At 54.8% G+C, this 17883-nt stretch overlaps 1 protein-coding gene across 2 annotated transcripts; it reads left to right on the top strand.

Annotated features, from left to right (window-relative positions):
* The first annotated feature begins 1826 nt into the window (after nt 1–1826).
* PITX1 (paired like homeodomain 1) lies at nt 1827–8776 on the top strand. 2 transcript variants are annotated; one of them, XM_025387910.1, is made up of 4 exons: nt 1827–1892; nt 2506–2742; nt 4964–5196; nt 7158–8776. In XM_025387910.1, exons 2-4 carry the CDS (start codon nt 2574–2576, stop codon nt 7698–7700), a joined length of 945 nt encoding a protein of 314 aa, XP_025243695.1. In that variant the 5' UTR covers nt 1827–1892; nt 2506–2573; the 3' UTR covers nt 7701–8776. The 2 variants fall into 2 exon arrangements, with proteins under 2 accessions (XP_025243695.1, XP_025243694.1); XM_025387909.1 differs by lacking the exon at nt 1827–1892 and having other exon boundaries at nt 2163–2742.
* The last annotated feature ends 9107 nt before the right edge of the window (nt 8777–17883 follow it).

Genomic DNA, 17883 nt, shown 5'->3' with positions numbered 1-17883 from the left:
ACCTTGGCCTGACATGTGGCGGGGTTAGAACACACCTCCTATCCCATGCCAGCCGGTGTTCATGCCAAGTAGCACACATATGCCTAAACTCAGCGCTTCCATAGTGCAGTGAGTACGTGTGTGCACAGCATCTCCACATGGATATATAGGATGTGCGTGTGCGCGCGTGCCCCCATGCTGTCTGCACTCAGGCTGTTCTATGGGATAAGACAGCTAAAAGGAGAATGGTGTGTGAAGGGACACTCCCCAGCATGCTGCAGCACCTGAATATCTCCTTGAAAGGAGGGATCTTCTACTGGAGACTCCAAGAAACGTGGTAAAGGTGGGGCTGAGGACAAATGCTGGGCAACTGTGCTTCCCCATGTTCCTCCGCCCATGACCAAGACTCATTTCATGGAGGGAGATCTCAGCTTGGAAGAAGGCAGAAGTCACTGAGCCTCCCCAACCCAAACTCCTGGGAAGTGTCATCCCTCTGGCCTCAGACCCTGCATTCTATGGTCACAGACGCACAGTGAGAAAGGGCCAGGCCCTAAGGAGCTGTGCTGTCTCTCCATGGCCCAGAGTGGGGGATGGGGGCAGGGGTGCTTTGGACTAACATGGAGGGAATGGAAGGCAGGCCTGGTTCCAGCCTGTGTGCCTGCCCCTGGCCCCAGCAGCCCTCACAAGGAGCTCAGCTGACCGTGGGTGTCTCCCTGTGATGGGAAGGGGTAAGGCAAGGACTCAAAGGCAGAACCTGCAGAGTGCCCCAGACGCCGACACCTGCGCAGTCAGTGCCACCCACCCAGGAGTTGAGGAGGCACTGGGTTTTGGGGTGAGGACACTGGACACCTCCCTGCTTCTTTCCCAGACCGACAATCTCCCTGGCGCTGCTCCCTTGGGTTGCTGTGTCTGGTGGAGCTGGTCACAGGTGAGGGGCAGAGGGCAGTCTGGGGTCCGCCTATGGCCAGAGAAGCAGGTCAGGGCGGTGCCTTGCCGCCCCAGCTGTGGCCTGTTTGCTCAAGACGCTGAGGTCTTGGGGCCAGCTAACAATTGTTGAGCAAAATCCTTCGACAAACTTCACCTACGTGCAAGGACTTGAGGAGGGAATCACTCTTGGGAGTGGGAGAGTAATGTCTTTGCCTGTGCCCAGTGAAGGCCCATTGGAGCTGCAACTCAGCTACCACTGTGTGGGAGAGAAGCTGGAAGACTGAGGGCTTCCTGGGCTGCTGGCCCAGGGTTGGGAGACAGCAGTCACCTGGCCTACCAGGCCTGTGCCTGAAGCCCTGGGAAGCCAGGATGCAGGCCCCAGGCTGGGACAAAGCTACCCTGAAGGAGGGCAAAGGCTGCCAAGGCCAACCCCATGCCTGCCAAGGCCAGGCCTGGCCCATTTGGCCAAAGCGTAAGGTGTAAAACAAGGGGAGAGGTAGAAGAGGCTGTGGGGCCTGGCTGGGATTCTGGGGTCTTCCCTCTGCATTCTCCAAACGCCTAGAGCCAGCAGAAACGTTTCGTCTGATTAGAAGCCATCATTTCTATCCCAATCCCGGAAAATTGACTGCGGTGCAGAGAGGGAGGCCTGAGAAGCAGCCTTAGGGGAGAAGGTCCAAGCTAATTAGGAGGCAGCATCCGGGGGCCCATTAGAGCGCAGGCTGCTGTCACTCAGCCGGGCTGAGTTCCCGGGAGAAGAGGCTGGAGAAGGAGGGGCAGGCGGCCCCTCGACGAGGACACCGCTGGGAGCTGCCGGAACGGGCCCCGGGCTCTGCCCCCGCCCCGGCGCTGGCTCGAAGGCGCCCGCTCCGTGCGATCCTGCTCGGCAAACATTCACTCATCCTGGGCTGTTCTCGCCAGCGCTGGGGACTTCGAGGCGGCCGAGACGGGAGTTGATTCTAGGCGAAACAAGTCATTTGGGGCCTGAGGTGGGCACGAGCCGCCCGGGATTTGCAGGCCAGATGCGTTTCTTTTGTGAGGCCGAGGGAGAACTCGGTGTGTCACCGGGGAAGGAGGGAGAGGCGCGGCGAGGCCGCGGGGGGCGGGGAGGCGGCGGGAAGGTGGCTGCGGAGGGGGAGGGCGCGGGCGAGGCAGGGAGGGAGGGAGGGCGGCAGAGAGGGCGCGGCGGCGCGGGCGGCTTGGGGCTGGATTCCGCCCGCGCTCCCTCGCTCGCTCGCTCCCTCCCCAGCCCCCTCCCACCCAGGCCCACCCCACCCAGCACCCCTGGCGCAGGGACTGCTGGAACCTGGCTGTGCGCGCTGTCGCTTTAAGACAGACTCTGCCGGCGCCGTCCGGAGCCTTAGAAACCGGCCCCGGATCGCGAGCCGGAGCCGGAGCCGGGGCCGGCCCGGCTACTGAGGCCCGAGCGGCAGAAGCGCAGCGCAGAGCGCTGAGCCAGGCGCCCGGTCGCGAGAAGCTGCCGCCGCCTCTGCCCGCCCGGCCCCGCAGCCCCGGGCGGTCCATGGGGCGGGTACGGCGTCGCTGCGGGCGCCGGCAGCCCTGGAGGGCAGCTGCTTAGGCGCTGCGCTCTTATCCCCGCAGGTCGCAGCCAGGGCGGCGGGGCGCGCCCAGCCCCGGCCCCTGGAGCGCCCGCCGCGGTCCCCACCTCCATGGACGCCTTCAAGGGGGGCATGAGCCTGGAGCGGCTACCGGAGGGGCTCCGGCCGCCGCCGCCGCCACCCCATGACATGGGGCCCGCCTTCCACCTGGCCCGGCCAGCCGACCACCGCGAGCAGCTCGAGAACTCCGCCAGCGAGTCGTCTGACACGGAGCTGCCAGGTAAGCGCCGTTCCCCGCGCGGCGCGCACGGAGCCTACTTGGGCGCGGGGCACGGGGAGCTGGGAGCAGGGCCTGACGCCCGCGCCGTGCAACCAAGCTCCCTCTCCGCCCCAGAAGCGTCAGGAGCTTTCTTTTTCCCGTTCTCGACCTGACGGTGAACGCGGAAACTTACGCACACGCGAAGGCACTTCCACGCGGTCCCCACGCGCCAAGAGACTGGCAGATGCATGAGCCTACAGCTAGAGGGTTGGACTGACAGCCCCTCTTGATCAGGAGTAAATAGAACGGGGGAAAATTGGATTTGCGCAACTGGGCGCTAAGAAGCGACTCGGACGAAGGGAGAGGAGCAGACCGAGAAAGGAATGGGGGTGACGGGCGAGAGAACGCGCTCAGAGAGACAGAGAGAGAGGCCAACACCGTGACAGTAGGCGACAGAATGAAAGAGAGAGGCCAAAGAGAAGGGGCGGGCGGGAAGGGTAAACGGGGAGAGGGGGTCATCAAGTAGAAGGAAGACACAGAAGACGGTGAGGGCGAGCGGGCCAAGAGGCGCGGCCGGACTCCCAGCAAGGCCAGCCCGAACCCCCATCGAGGGATCCGGCCCACGTGTGCAGCCGAAGCCCGGAGCTGCCCGGCCCTGGCCCCCACCCCGGCTCCGGCGCGTCTCCCTCCGCGCTGCCTTTTTGTACGAGCTGGAGCTTTTTTCCAGCAGCGAACTGGGCCCGGGGGTGGCCGGCGCGGGCAGTGGGGTAGCGAATCCGCTGCCCAGCGCAGCCGCCCGGGTCCCCGAGGGGCTCAGAGCTCCCCGGCATGGGCGCCTCTTCTGCTCGTTTCTTCTGTTCATTTCTTAATACAGCTGAGTGTTTCTTTACACTTTCTTAATCTCTGTTTGTTTCTCTTTTGCATCCCTAAGTGATTTTTCTGAGAGGTTCTGTTTGCTTGGTTAAAACACAATCAACGCTGAACTATACTTTTGTTTTCAAAAGTTTTAAGTGCGGTCTTTGGTTGGTTTTATTTTTAAAACCTAGAGAGATATATAATCATAGATTGATTTTTTGAACCAAATCTATGAGGATGAATTAACAATTTTAACTTTATCTTTCGATTTTGAAAGAATTAATATACTAAGTGTAGGTCTCTGGAATTTAAAATATCTACATGCAACATTATTCTTCCGGAGATTTTAAAAAGTCAATCCAAAATGGCGCGTTTCTCCGGAATTTTCTCAAAATCCATTTACAGTGGTGTTATTTGGGGAATTTAAGTTATATAACTATAATGTGTTTCTCTGGGATTTAAAAATTATCTCTGTAAGGGCCTTATTGGGAGGGAGTTACAAATCTATTTACAACGGTACATTATTTTTTTAAATCCCAAAGAAATAAATGCTTCTGTCAGCCTGGAGTTTATACACTTACAGGTCTGTATTTAGTTAGGGGTGTGTTTGTACCGAGCTTTCTGGCTTCTTAATTTACATTTGCTCTGTGTTTCTTCCTGTCTGATTTTGAGAATTTGTGGCCCTTTCTGTGTCTTTAGGCATAGAGCTGTGTGCTTTTCTGGGCTTCTGTGTTTTGTTTTTAAACTCTTTTTCTTTATGTATCAATGTTTCTATGGCTGCGTGTGTTTTGTGTAGCTTCAGAGAGACAGACTGAAGCCCGAGGTCACCTAGACAGAGTCTGTCTGTCTGGGCTGCAGTTGGTGGGGTTTTCTAGGCTTTGGGACTGGAGGCCTGGAAGCAAGGCCGAGAACCGGCTGTGTTGTGCCTGCCCAGTGGGGCTCCCACACATCCCTGAGGAGAAAAAGGTGGAGGAGTTTAGGCTGGAAAGATCTGCTCCTAGTTCAGAAAAGCAGAGACCCCCTCAGATTTAGACCCCCTAAGCGCTCGCAAAACAAACAAAACAAAGCATACATTTGCTCCGAACATCAGCAGCAGGGCAGTCTGAGCCGAGCTAAGGGTGCAGGCCCTGCCCAGCCAGGAACCCAGGCCCGCGGCTAGGGCTCCGATTCTTGGGCTCTTCTCCGCGGTACACCAGACTAGAGGTGCCTACTGACGACCAGCACCCGGCAGGCGCTTTCCAGTGGGGACAGTTCCCAGGGACCCTGGAGGGAGGGAAGGAGGGAAGACCTCCAGCGCTGGTGGCTTGGCGGGCGCTTCGGTGGAGCCGGGACGGGGTGCAACGGGGCGTAAGCCCAGGTGACCTGCTCCACGTCCTGCCTACTGCAGAGAAGGAGCGCGGCGGGGAATCCAAGGGGCCTGAGGACAGTGGCACGGGAGGCACGGGCTGCGGCAGCGCAGACGACCCAGCCAAGAAGAAGAAGCAGCGGCGGCAACGTACGCACTTCACAAGCCAGCAGTTGCAAGAGCTAGAGGCCACGTTCCAGAGGAACCGCTACCCCGACATGAGCATGAGGGAGGAGATCGCTGTGTGGACCAACCTCACCGAGCCGCGCGTGCGGGTGAGCAAGGGGTGCGCCTAAGAGCACCCGCGCAGAGGGCTCCCGGGCCGCCTCTGCTGCAGCCCTCCAAAGCTCAGACCCACAAGCAGACCTTAACTCTCCCACCATTCAGAACTGGTCCCTCCCACACCCGCGATCCCCACCTTAGGCCCTGGCCCACCTAGCGTCTGCCAGGCCTCCAGGCCGCCATGGACCTCCAACCCCTCTGACCGTCATCCTACCTGATCCTCGGACTAAGGCAGCCCCAGCCCAAAGACCTGTGCCCTCAGGGGACTCCCCCATGCCCTGTGGGGCCCAGGACCCACTTGGATGTTAACAGGATACCCTGGGCCAGAGACTGGGCAGTGGATTCCCTGCCGCTGGGGACTTCGGGAGCTGCTGGCTTTACCCCGAAAACGAAAGGGAAAGGCAGGTCCTGCCTGGCTGCCTCGGAGAAGCCAGAAAGGTGCCTGGGTTTGGGGCTCTCAAAACTTCCTGGAGCAGTGGTCCCATCTCACAAGCAGATTCTCTAAAAGCTCAAGATATTCTCCACCCTCCCCAGCCGTCAGTAGGACCCTTTGCCTTCTGCCTTTTCCAGAAGGTCTCCTGTCTGGTGAGGTGGGGGGTGGCTCTGGGACCCAAATGTCCTTCCCGATCCCTTTTGGGATATGCCATCTCAGACCCAAGACCAGCCTGCATTCTCCCTCTTCTCACCCGTTGGGTTTCAAGTAAAAGCAAGGCTTTCCTGCCAGGGTAGCAACAGAATCATTTCTTCCCTGGGGGCGCAAATATTTAATCAGATATTGGGAGCACCTCCCAAGTCAACCGAAGTCCCACCTGGCCCACAGACTCCTTACCATAACCCGCACCCCTCCCTAGGCAGGCTGGCCAGCCCAGTGGGACTTGGAGTGAAGACACAGCACTCAGTAATCCTGAACTCACTAATCCTGCCCAGGTTTATGGTGGTAGGGGTGAGTGGGGGTGGAATCAGGCAGTGTCAGTGCTGGGGACTAGGGAAAGCTGAGAAGCAGGGGTCTGGCAAACTAGCTCAGGAAACTTCACTCAGAACTGGAGGAAAATCCGAGAGGGCAGAGAGCATGCGGTAGGCAGATAGGTAAGGATGGGGAAGGACTAGGAGGTTGTCACCAAATTTGGGGGGAGAAAAGGAAGGGCAGGAAGATTAGAAGAAACTAGTAAGAATAGAAAAAATTAAATATTTGTGGAGAAAGATATTTGGCATATATTTAGGCGGCAGGAAAGAAATTAGGAAGCAAAAAGATCAGGTATTTGAGAAAAAGAATCAACTGTTTAAGGGGAACAGTAGAGGTCAGATATTTCGAAAGGATGAAAAAGCCTAATATTTGGGGACGATTCAAAAGGATCAAAAATGGGGGATAAACAAGAAAACAGACTGAGGGAGAAGAAAGAGGTTCAGACAGCGGGATGGACTAAACGAAAATAAACATTTGGAGCCGAAAAGAAAACATCAAATATTGCCGATAAAGATGATAGCAAACTATTTGAGCGATGAAACAGATCGAAGAATTGGGGGAGTCGGAAAGTCCTATGTCTCAGGGAGGAAAAATACCTTTTGTATTTGAGGGAGAATAAAAAGACTGAAATATTTAGTAGAGTGAACCCGTTTGGGGGAGAAGTAGAGTGAACCCGTTTGGGAGAGAGAACTGGTTGAGAGAGGAAGAAAGAAAACGAGTATCTGTTCAAATAAACGAGAATCTGTATTCGGAGAAGAAAATGGATATAATTTGGGAGAGAGGATAAAGATCGGAAAAAGAAAATAGTATTTTCTGGGGACAGGAAAGGAACCATTGTGGAGGGAATGCAGGAGCGGAAATATCGGTAGAAGGAGAGAAACGACAGTTCGGAGGGCAGCGGGCGGATGGAGGGCTCCAGGCGGTGGGGAGCCAGGTGGGGGCCCTCCCGGCCCACAGCAGCCCTGACCCTTCTCCCGTCCCCTCCCCCAGGTCTGGTTCAAGAACCGGCGAGCCAAGTGGCGGAAGCGTGAGCGTAACCAGCAGCTGGACCTGTGCAAGGGTGGCTACGTGCCGCAGTTCAGCGGCCTGGTGCAGCCCTACGAGGACGTGTACGCCGCTGGCTACTCCTACAACAACTGGGCCGCCAAGAGCCTGGCGCCAGCGCCGCTCTCCACCAAAAGTTTCACCTTCTTCAACTCTATGAGCCCGCTGTCGTCGCAGTCCATGTTCTCGGCACCCAGCTCCATCTCCTCCATGACCATGCCGTCCAGCATGGGACCAGGCGCCGTGCCTGGCATGCCCAACTCGGGCCTCAACAACATCAACAACCTCACCGGCTCCTCGCTCAACTCGGCCATGTCGCCGGGCGCCTGCCCGTACGGCACTCCCGCCTCGCCCTACACCGTCTACCGGGACACGTGCAACTCGAGCCTAGCCAGCCTGAGGCTCAAGTCCAAACAGCACTCGTCGTTCGGCTACGGTGGCCTGCAGGGCCCGGCCTCGGGCCTCAACGCGTGCCAGTACAACAGCTGACCGCCCCGCCGCACTACGCGGGCCGGCTGCCGGCACAGGGAAGGGCTCGGGCGCGGAGGACGCACGCGGGGCCCCCGGCTCGCAAGCCCCGGCTCACCGCTTTGCGGACCTCGCGCCTGCGCAGCCCCCTCCTCCCACTTCCTACTCCGGGTTGGTTTTGTGTTTGCTTTTCCGGATCCCACTCTGCCCTCCAAAAAGACAAAAAAAAAAAAAAAAAAAAAAAAAAAAAAAAGCAAAAAGACGTCGGAGAAAAGTGCCGCGAAAAAAATGGATGAGTTGCAATTTCCCTCGGGATGGCGCGGGTGGTGTGTGTGTGTTCCCACGGGCCCCGGAGGCCCACTCCGCGGAGGGGACGCGGCGCGGTAGGCGAGCGGGCCCCCCCCCACTGGCGGGATGCCCAGCGGCCGGGGGAGGACGCCCTCGTAGCCCGCGTCCCCGCCGCGCTGGACCCATACTGAGCGGCCGGGCCTGCGGACTGGATGTGTGGGACCTGGACTTGCCTGGGATTTCCCGACCCCGTACAAACCAAGATGCCCTCTCCAAGCTGGGCCCGGCCGAGAGCGCCTTAGCTCAAGTCGGGATCCGCGTTGGGGCAGGCGTTGGATTGGGGGTGACGGTGCCCCAGCCCAGGATCCGGCACTTGGTGGAGCCGCACTCGGCTCCGGCGCGCCTGGTAGAGCCCCGCTGGCCCTGCGCCCCGGAGCCCTATATTGAGGCCACGGAGCGGCAGCGGGCAGTGCGGACCTGGCGGGAGGAGGGGGAGGTCCATCTCAGAACACCCCCAGCCTCGAGCTTAGCCGCAAGCGCAGGCCCTCTGCTCTGCTCCCGGGCTAGGAGGCGGCCCCCTGTCTAGGCGAACAGTCCCTTCCTCACCGCCCGCCGTGCAAGAGTCGAGCCGGTAGAGCAAGGGGCGCGGCCCCAGGGCCCTGCGCCCACTTTGCACACCCGCTCTCCGGCCCGCGCCCCTGTTTACAGCGTCCCTGTGTATGTTGGACTGACTGTATAGAATTATAAATCTGTCTATATCGACTTGTCCATGTACGTCTATTAAAACCATAGTCCGAGCGTGCTAAGCACTGCTGAGCCCCGACTGCTTCATTGGGCTGAGGAGGGAGGCGGATAGAAAGGGAACTGTGGGTAGAAAGGGAACCGGGCCCCTTGGGTAGGAGGGGAGCACCAAGGCAGCCCCCGCCGAGGTCTCCCTACCCCGCTTCCCCACCACCATTCTTGACCTGCTCAGCCTGGCTGCCATGAAGGCACCGACCGACGTTGCGAGCCCGCCCGGTGCGCGCCCGCTAAGCTGCGCCTCTCGGCGTTGTGCGCGGGATGCCTTAGCAAGAACCCCCTCCCTCCACGGCTGCCGAACTGTGCAGGTTCTTCCCTGGTGACCCTCGAGGCCCCAGGGTGCGATGGGGTCCTTGCCTGCCCAGAGCGTTCGGGCAGGGGGCTGCTGAGAGCCTCTTTAGACCTGGGGTTGCCTTTTCTTCTGTGGGTCCGGCAACAGCCCCTCTTCTCTCCTCGGAGCCAGGGCCAGGCTGTTCCAGGACTCAGGGAGCTGGATCTATCAGAGTCTAGCGAGGGCCTCCCGCTGCCTTTCTCCCTAATGCCCGCAACGTGCCGAGGGCCCACCCAGGGGCGTGCGGCTGTGCAGGAGAAAGTGTCCGTCACACAGGACTCACTTCTCACTTCCAATACATCTCAACTTGTGGGGACTGCTGGCCGCCTCCGCCCTCCCCTGGCTTTTGGAAACTACTGAACAAGACCAGCCTGTAAACTGCCTGTAAAATTCTGCTTCCCTTAAGTAAGTCATTTCTAATGGCAAAACAAAATGTTTGCAGCTGCAGTGGGGGAGGAAGGAGGGGTTGATATTCTGCTTTAGAATCACCTTATGATGGGGGTTGGCACTGCCCTGGACTCAGGCGAGCCCTAGCTAGGAGTGGGGCACAGCCACAGGCTTAGTCACGAGCTGACAGCTGGAGAGCCCTGTGCACACATTCTCAAGCCAGGTCAACACAGCCTTTGAGGTCAGGAGTGTTGTCCCTATTTTATAGATGGAACCAAGGCTCTGTAGCTGGGCCAAGGTCACACTGAGCCAGTAGGTTTTTAGATTCCAAAGCCAGGCATCTTTCCACTGATTTTCTCACCTTCAGATGAGGAATGAAGAGGGGTCCTCTCTGGAGGATGGTCAGCCTGATGCTGTGAGACCTGGAGTGTGGAGCTCTGAGATGGACAGTGCCAGATACACAGGCTAGTGGGGGTGGGGGTGGAATAGGGCAGGGGGCTGGAGCCAGACCACCCCTCCCCCAGCGGCTCCAATCCAGAGCGCCGACCCACTCTCTGGGAACATAAACACAACTACATCTGGACTTGGAGGGCCTCCCTCAGACTCACACATTTGCCAAGGCCAGAGGGCCCTGGTCTCAGCTGAGGGCAGGAGTCAGGGGAGACCTAGAAGGAGGTGGGCTGGAGGAGAGTGAGGAGCAAAAAGGAAGCCTCTCTGAAAGTCAGGTCTAGCACCAGGTGTGAGGGGAGCCACACAGGGCTCAGGTGGAGATGCAGTGTGGCTGTGGGGCCACAGGCCAAACAGCTGCAGACGGGTCAAAGGGTAGAAGTAGTCCCAGAATGACCCCATCATCCATCAAGGACTGTGGCCAACCAGGTGAGTGAAAGACCCAGCCGCAGGCCCCTCCCAGCTGTTCCCACCCAGCTATTCTGTGGCTGGCAGAGACTACAGCATGCAGCCCTTTGCCGCTGCTTCGGCTGCAGGGTCATCACTGAAGGGGGCTAGGGACTGTAGGGGGCTCTGAAAGCCCAATCCTCTGAAAAAAAAAAAAAAAAGGGCAGAATTCCTCGCCAGCTCTGCCTGAAGAAGATTGGGGGAGGGGACCGCCATTCATTGAACATTGACCGTGCCCCTGCTCTCAGTGCTAGGATGGAGCAGTGGAAACAGACACAGCCCCTGCTCTGCTGGACAAGTAAACAGACGTGTGTAATTACAACCTAGGCTGAAGAAAAACAACAGGGTGCTGTGAGAGTAAATGGGGTCTTGCTTTAAACAAGGTGGTCAGGCAAGGCCCTTCTGGGGAGGCGGCTCCATCCCTATGTTCAGTACCAAGCTCCAATGCTGACTGAACCTACACAAGGCCCCAGGCCCCAAGCTAAGTGTACACTCCTCATTCATAAGCCCCTTTACCTGCACACAGCCCTGTGAGGCTGGTATGGTTATTCTTTTATTAAAGTGAAATGCCCTGGCTCTCCTCTTGAGGTCCTATTCCCTGCTTTCTGCATTAATAGGACTTCCCTGTCAAAATTTCTCAACAGGTCACTTTAGATGTCATTTGGGGTTTTCCCAGCTCAGCTTTCCCTCCCTGCCTCTGCAGGGTGTCCTGAATATGAGTCATGATTGACAGTCCTCCTAGCCACACCCCCACCCCACCCCAGGAACTATCCTAGATGCTGGGCCCTCGGTCACCCAGCCTATTGTCCTGTGGTACAATCTTCCCATCATCCTCTGTGGGCCAGGCCCTGGGAGAGGAACCAGGCCCAATTCCTGCCACCCACTGGGCCTCTGGGGAGAGGCAGAGCCCAGTCAATACCCTAAGAGATGACAGGACGCAGGGCCGGGGGGGGGGCGGGCAAAGCAGGGGTACTCACCCCAGCATGCTCTTCTAGGGGTGTCCTGTGCCATGGAGCAAGGATGCCTGGACACTTCTTTTTGTTTGCATATCATGTTATGAGTAGCTAACAGCAGGCTCTTCCTGAGCACCAGGCCCCAGCAAAGCTCCTCATAGCAACTTCATGACGGAGGGATATGTTATCCTTATTTTTCACAGGAAGAAACTGAAGCTCAAAGGGAATCAGTAACTTGCCCAACATGGCACAGACAGCTAATGAGAGGTAGAGGCAGCACCTGAACTCAGACCCTCTGACCAGAGCGTGCGCTCGCACCCACCGTGCTGTATACTCCCCTTACATGAATCACATTTGTATTCAGGAGAGAAAGGAAATAAAAAATTAGATTTCTCTTCAAGAAGCTAGACTCAGCTGGGCTCCAGAACGGAGACAGAAAAGGCCCCAGGGCCTAAGATTTGCCCTCCTAAGCTCCAAGCTATGTGACAGCAGCAGAGGGCACAGGTAGCGGGGACAGAGGAAGCCCTGGGGTGGGGGCAGGCAGAGGCACAGAGCAGCTTTTTGGTGAAGAAAGGGCCCTGAATTCTCAATCAGGAAATCCAAGCTCCCACGTCAGTCCGGATTACAAGCTTCCTGTTTCCGAGATAGGGAGAACCCCCCCACCCCGAGGCCACCTCCCAGCCCCTGCTGGTGCCTGCCTCCTTGCCCCTCCCATCAGGGGAACCCCACTCTTCACACTCCCACGTTGCTTTTGCAGGTTCCTGGGTCCTGCCTCCTGACTGGCTGGTACTGCCCAGGACAGGTGCCTACCTGTCAAGCAGCTGCAGAGCACTCAGGAGACATGGCCACTGGAGCCCTGGCTGGAGGGGCTGCAATTCCATGAATCAGACCACTGCAGAGGAGCAGGTCAGGGTACAGGAAGGTGCTCGTGGAGCAGGGAGGAGGCAGAGGGCAGGATGGCCCTCACATGAAAGCTGCTCTGGCTGGCTGAGGCACGTGTGTCACTCTGTGCTGTCCCCCACTGCACTTGACATGTTTCATTTATCTTATTAGCTTCATTTTATAAATGGGGAATGTGGAGCTCAGAGAGGTCATGTAACCTGTCCTAAGTTGCACCACACCACTTTAGGGACTCAATCTCTAGCCTGACTGCAGAGTCTATGGGCTGTGACTATAAACACTGCCTCCCAGAGGCTGGCCCTGGCAGCTGGACAGGATCAGTGTACTCAGAGGGCCAGCACAGTGAACTGAGTCAAACAGGTATAGACAGCATCCCCTCAGAAGTGTCTGCACATAGTAGATGCTCAATCAACATTTGTTAAATAACATAATTGAGGCACTTTGGGAGGCCAAGGCAGGCAGATCATGAGGTCAGGAGATCGAGACCATACTGGCTGACACGGTGAAACTTTGTCTCTACTAAAAATACAAAAAACCATTATCTGGGTATGGTGGCAGGTGCCTGTATTCCCCAGCTACTTGGGAGGCTGAGGCAGGAGAATGGCGTGAACCCAGAAGGCAGAGCTTGCAGTGAACCGAGATGGCGCCACTGCACTCCAGCCTGGGCAACAGTGCGAGACTCCATCTCAAAAAAAAAAAAATTTGAGGGATGGCCGTCCCTCACCCCAACACTCCACAAAACATATCTTGACCCTTTCTCCCTCTCTGAACTCCTTTCTGTCCTCTATCTTGCATCTTTCCTTCTTCTGCCACTCACTTGCTCACTCCTTTTCAGCACAGGCAGCTCTTGGCACCGTTTTTAAAAGTGTTTCGGAACAACAAAATAACCAAATTCAAAAATGGGCAAAGGACTTGAATAGACGTTTCTCCAAACAAGACATACAAATGACCAATAAGCACATGAAAAGAGAATCAAAATTGCTAGTTATTAGGAAAATGCAAATCAAAACCACAATGAGATACCATCTCACACCCATCAGGATGACAATTATCAAAAAAGATAATAACAAGTGTTGGCGGCCGGGCGCAATGGCTCACGCCTGTAATCCCAGCACTTTGGGAGGCCGAGGCAGGCGGATCACCTGAGGTCAGAGTTTGAGACCAGCCTGACCAACACAGAGAAACCCCGTCTCTACTAAAAATACAAAATTAGCTGGGCGTGGTGGCACATGCCTGTAATCCCAGCTACTAGGGAGGCTGAGGCAGGAGAATCGCTTGAACCTGGGAGGCAGAGGTTGTGGTGAGCAGAGATCGCACCATTGCACTCCAGCCTGGGCAATAAGAGTGAAACTCCGTCTCAAAAAAAAAAAAAAAAACAAGTGTTGGCAAGGATGCAGAGAAATTGGGACCCTTGTGCACTGCTTGTGGGAATGTAAAATGGTACAGCCACTACAGAAAACAGTACGATGGGCCGGGCGCGGTGGCTCACACCTGTAATCCCAACACTTTGGGAGGCCGGGGTGGGCAGATCATTTGAGGTCAGGAGTTTGAGACCAGCCTGACCAACATGGTGAAACTCCATCTCTACTAAAAATACAAAAAAATTAGCTGGGCATGGTGGCACGTGCCTGTAGTCCCAGCTACTCAGGAGGCTGAAGCAGGAGAATTGCTTGAACCCAGGAGTCGGAGGTTGCAGTGAGTCAAGATCGTGCCAATGCACTCCAGCATGGGCGACAGAGTGAGAGTCTGGGTATATACTAAAAATAAACGAAAGCAGAGGCTCAGAGAGATATTTGCATACCCATGTTCGCAGCAGTAGCTAAAATATGTTTACCGCAATAGCCAAAAAGTGGTAGCAACCCCAGTGCCCATCAGCAGATGAATGGATAAACAAAATGTGGTATTTACATATGGTAGAATATTATTCAGCCTTAAAAAGGAAATTCTGACACAACTACAACATGGATGAACCTTGAAGACATTGTGGTAAGTGAAATAAGCCACTCACAAAAGGACAAAGATTGTGATTACACTTATATGAAGTTCCTAGAAGAGGCGAATTCATAGACAGAAAATAGAATGGTGGCTGCCAAGGGCTGAGGGATGGGGAATGGGGAGCTACTGTTTAATGGGTACAGAGTCTTCGGAAGGATGAAAAAGCTCTGGAGATGGATGGTGGTGACGGTTGCATAACAATATGAATGTACTTAATGCCACTGAACTGTACAGCTTAAAAGGTTAAAGTGGTAAATTTTATGTATATTTTTACCTCAATTTTATTCAGAAAGTATATCTGTGTTTATGCCCTTCGTTACCCAGAGAGGCATTTAGAGGCTGATTCCCAGGACTCCCAGAGGCTGTGTTCACTGTTTGGCAAACCTTTCCCTAGAATCCTCTTCAACCAGCAGCCCCTTGGAGGCCCCAGCAATAGCTGAGCCCTTGCACGGCCCTCATCCTGACTTTTCATCTTTCTATGCAGCATAGCAGTGGGACCCCAGTAAGGACACTCCCTTTACTGAGCGTCTACTATGTGGCCACGAAAGAGTAACCCAGGGTGGATGACTTTTCTTTGTAAGTTTAGCATAAAATTAAATGTAGATTCACTATTGTCCTTTTTTTTAACCGAGCTTCTCTGTCAAAAAGGCTAAACTAAGGCAAGCAACAAAACAGTCTTAAGCACAGTACCATTTTTGTTCTTATACATGCACAGAGAAATGTATGGATATGTACAAAGTGTTAATAACAGCTACCTTTGACAGGGGGAAAATGAACATTTTTAAAATTTGTCCCTTTCAAGGTCTTTTTGCACTGACAATGTATCAGTTTTGCAATGATGAAATAAAATAATGATTATTTTAAAAATACAAAACCCTGTGACCCGCAGGGGATAACCTTCTGCCCACTGCCCCTGTCCTCCCACTGAGGTGCCAGTCATCAGCTACCTGGGATGCAGCTTCATTTGAGGGAGGCCGGTATGACAGCTATCAAGTAAACCTTTACAGATTTTGACAGAAATGAAATTTTTGTTTTCAAATACATTCTTCTTTGAACAGGTGTCAAACTAGTAGGTGCCATTAAGAGTGTTCAGTGAGAATTTGTAATGATCTTTGATTACGAAGCAAAAGAGTTCAGAGTTTGAAGCAGGTTCTCCTAAGAGGGAGTCCCTCCCTTTTCCTTCCATCCCTTGTTGCACTCTCCCCTCTCCCCAACCTCCAACTCAGCAACCGATCTGCACCCCTACCTTGCCCTGACACACACACAACACACACACATAGTGTGTGCCTGCCAGCCAGCATGATCATGGAATCTTTATTAAAGAGGTCCAAATTACCAAGGTTTTACTACACTACTAAAAATAGTCATGCTTACTTAGCCTGTTTAATAAGCACACCATTTCTAATTTTTCTGCCTGAGTAAACTGAAACATCATTCCAGAAATACATTTTTCCTGAAACAAGAAGGCTCGCTTTTTTCTTCTTCATCCATACACCATTCTCCCTCTTTCCCCCTCCTCTGCCTCGCCTCCTCTATCTGTCCCCTGTGTCCCCCTCAGCTCCCACACCTACCCTTTTTTAAGTTTCCAACATAAAGGGTAAAGTAACAGTAATTTGAACTTGGCTTTCACGCAGAATGGACCAATTTTTTTTAAGTGTTGGTAATTTGTCCTGAAAATGGATATCGGGAGTTGGGCTGGAAAGGCTTTGAAGAATGGGGTTTTATGAGTGGAAAACACAGCCTGAGCATGCGGGAATGTGAGCTGCACCCCCCTCCATGCCTGGGACAGTGCAGCACGTGTGATAATTGCAGCTAATAGCACCATTATTGCTATTATCACATTATATTACTATTCTTCATCAAAATCAGACAATGCTTATTAACCCATTTAATTGAACCAAGGGTTTAACATCCCAATGACTTCACAGAAAGTGCTTGGCAAACTCTCTAAGACATCGTAGCCACAAAGTGGCTGGCCACTTCACCGCCTGCCAGACTGTGGCAGGGCCCAGCAAGGGTTTCCCCAAACTGTTCCCTCCTGTGGGCTATCTGGGAACTTTCCAGGACACACTGGGATGGATGCTCATCCCCACCCAGACTCCAGCCTCTTCATGCACACACATGCCCACACAGGCGCACACACACACACACACACACACACACACACACACATACACCTCTCTCCCTCTGGGTAAATGCAATTCAATAAAGGATACCCTTACACAAAAGACCCCACCCCAGGCACTGTGTGGCCAAGGATCCTTCCTCCATCCCCCAAGCTGGCATTCCTATTGTGTCACCAAGGCCGGAATGAGTACAGGCACACACAATTCATGGTGAACCCCTGGCTTCTCCCAATCTTGGCACTAACTCCACCAAGGCCTCTCAACTCTCCCACAATCCAGAGCCCACAGTGGGGCTGCTGAAGCCCACCGAGCCCCCCAGGCTCACAGAGACTCACCCAGCCCCTCCAGGCAGGGATATCCACTGAGCCCAGGCTGGTGGAGGGGCCTGGAGGAGGGCACGATCCCCTCGAGGAGTCAAGGAGTCCAAATCCTAGCCCGTGGGCTGGGCTTGCCCAGGGCATGACCTCACTTCACAGAGCCCCAGTTAACCCTCTGTCAAGCGGGCATTGAACACACCTGCCTACCTCTACCTCTGAGGGTTTCCTGTCAGGGTTTGAAAAGACCCTGGATGTGACCATTAAATATTGCTGTCAAGTGGCCTGTTGCTTCAGAGGCACAAAATTACTCGTTTTCATCTCACTGACCTCGTATTGCTGGAGGATTTCTGAGTGAAGACGCTCTTTCTTGATCAACGTGTCCAGCCTCCCTCCCCTCCAGACAGGTTCCCCAGGGAAGCCTCTTGCTTTGCTTCCTTGGGAGTAGTGGCACTTCCAAGCCCCCAGCAGGGATGCTACACTGCCCCAGATCCTCCACCAGGTCAAGAGCTCCCCCTTGGGTGAGAGGGAATCACGTCCCTCTCTGAAGTCCCTTAAGTCCTGAGCTTTCACCAGCCTCCTGCTCTGGCCAGCAAGGCCTAGGAAGGCCCTGCCTCAGCCCACCCAGCCCAGCCTACCTCTGGGTGTGGTGGGGAAGTGAGGGCCAGAGACAAGATCATGGAGGTTAAGAGCACGAACTTTGGAGTTAGGCAGAGCCTGAGTTTAACTCACAGCACCACCACTCAGTCACTGCCACAGAACTTCTCTGAGCTTGTTTCCTCATCTGTAAAGTGGGGAAAATGTGAAAAGTTATATATGGTGTTTGGCACTGTGCCTGTGACAGGCATAAAATAACTGCTGAGTCTCTTTGCTGCCCTCCCCCTCCCTCCCTCCATCAGGATTCTAAAGCTGGCATATCTCAGGCAGGCTGATCACTGGCGTCCAGGTGTCAGGGATGACCCTGCAGTCCACAGCCCTCCCCAGCTGGTGCTAGGAAAAGAAGTATCTATGTATAGAGGAATTAAGGTCTGATTCAATGTAGGATACAAAAGATCAAAGGTGAGAGTATGAGAAAGGAGAAATCAAGGCTAATGGGAGCAATCTGGGAAGGCTTTCTGTTAGAAGGAGCCTGGTACTCTGCCTTAAAAGACAGGCAGAACTGGGACAGGTATGCAGGAGCAGAGGTGAGACTGAGCCAGGCAAAGAGGATCCCTGGGA

This window comes from Theropithecus gelada, chromosome 6, assembly GCF_003255815.1.
Source record: "Theropithecus gelada isolate Dixy chromosome 6, Tgel_1.0, whole genome shotgun sequence".
Lineage (NCBI taxonomy): Eukaryota > Metazoa > Chordata > Mammalia > Primates > Cercopithecidae > Theropithecus > Theropithecus gelada.
This window is presented reverse-complemented; position numbering and strand designations above follow the sequence as displayed.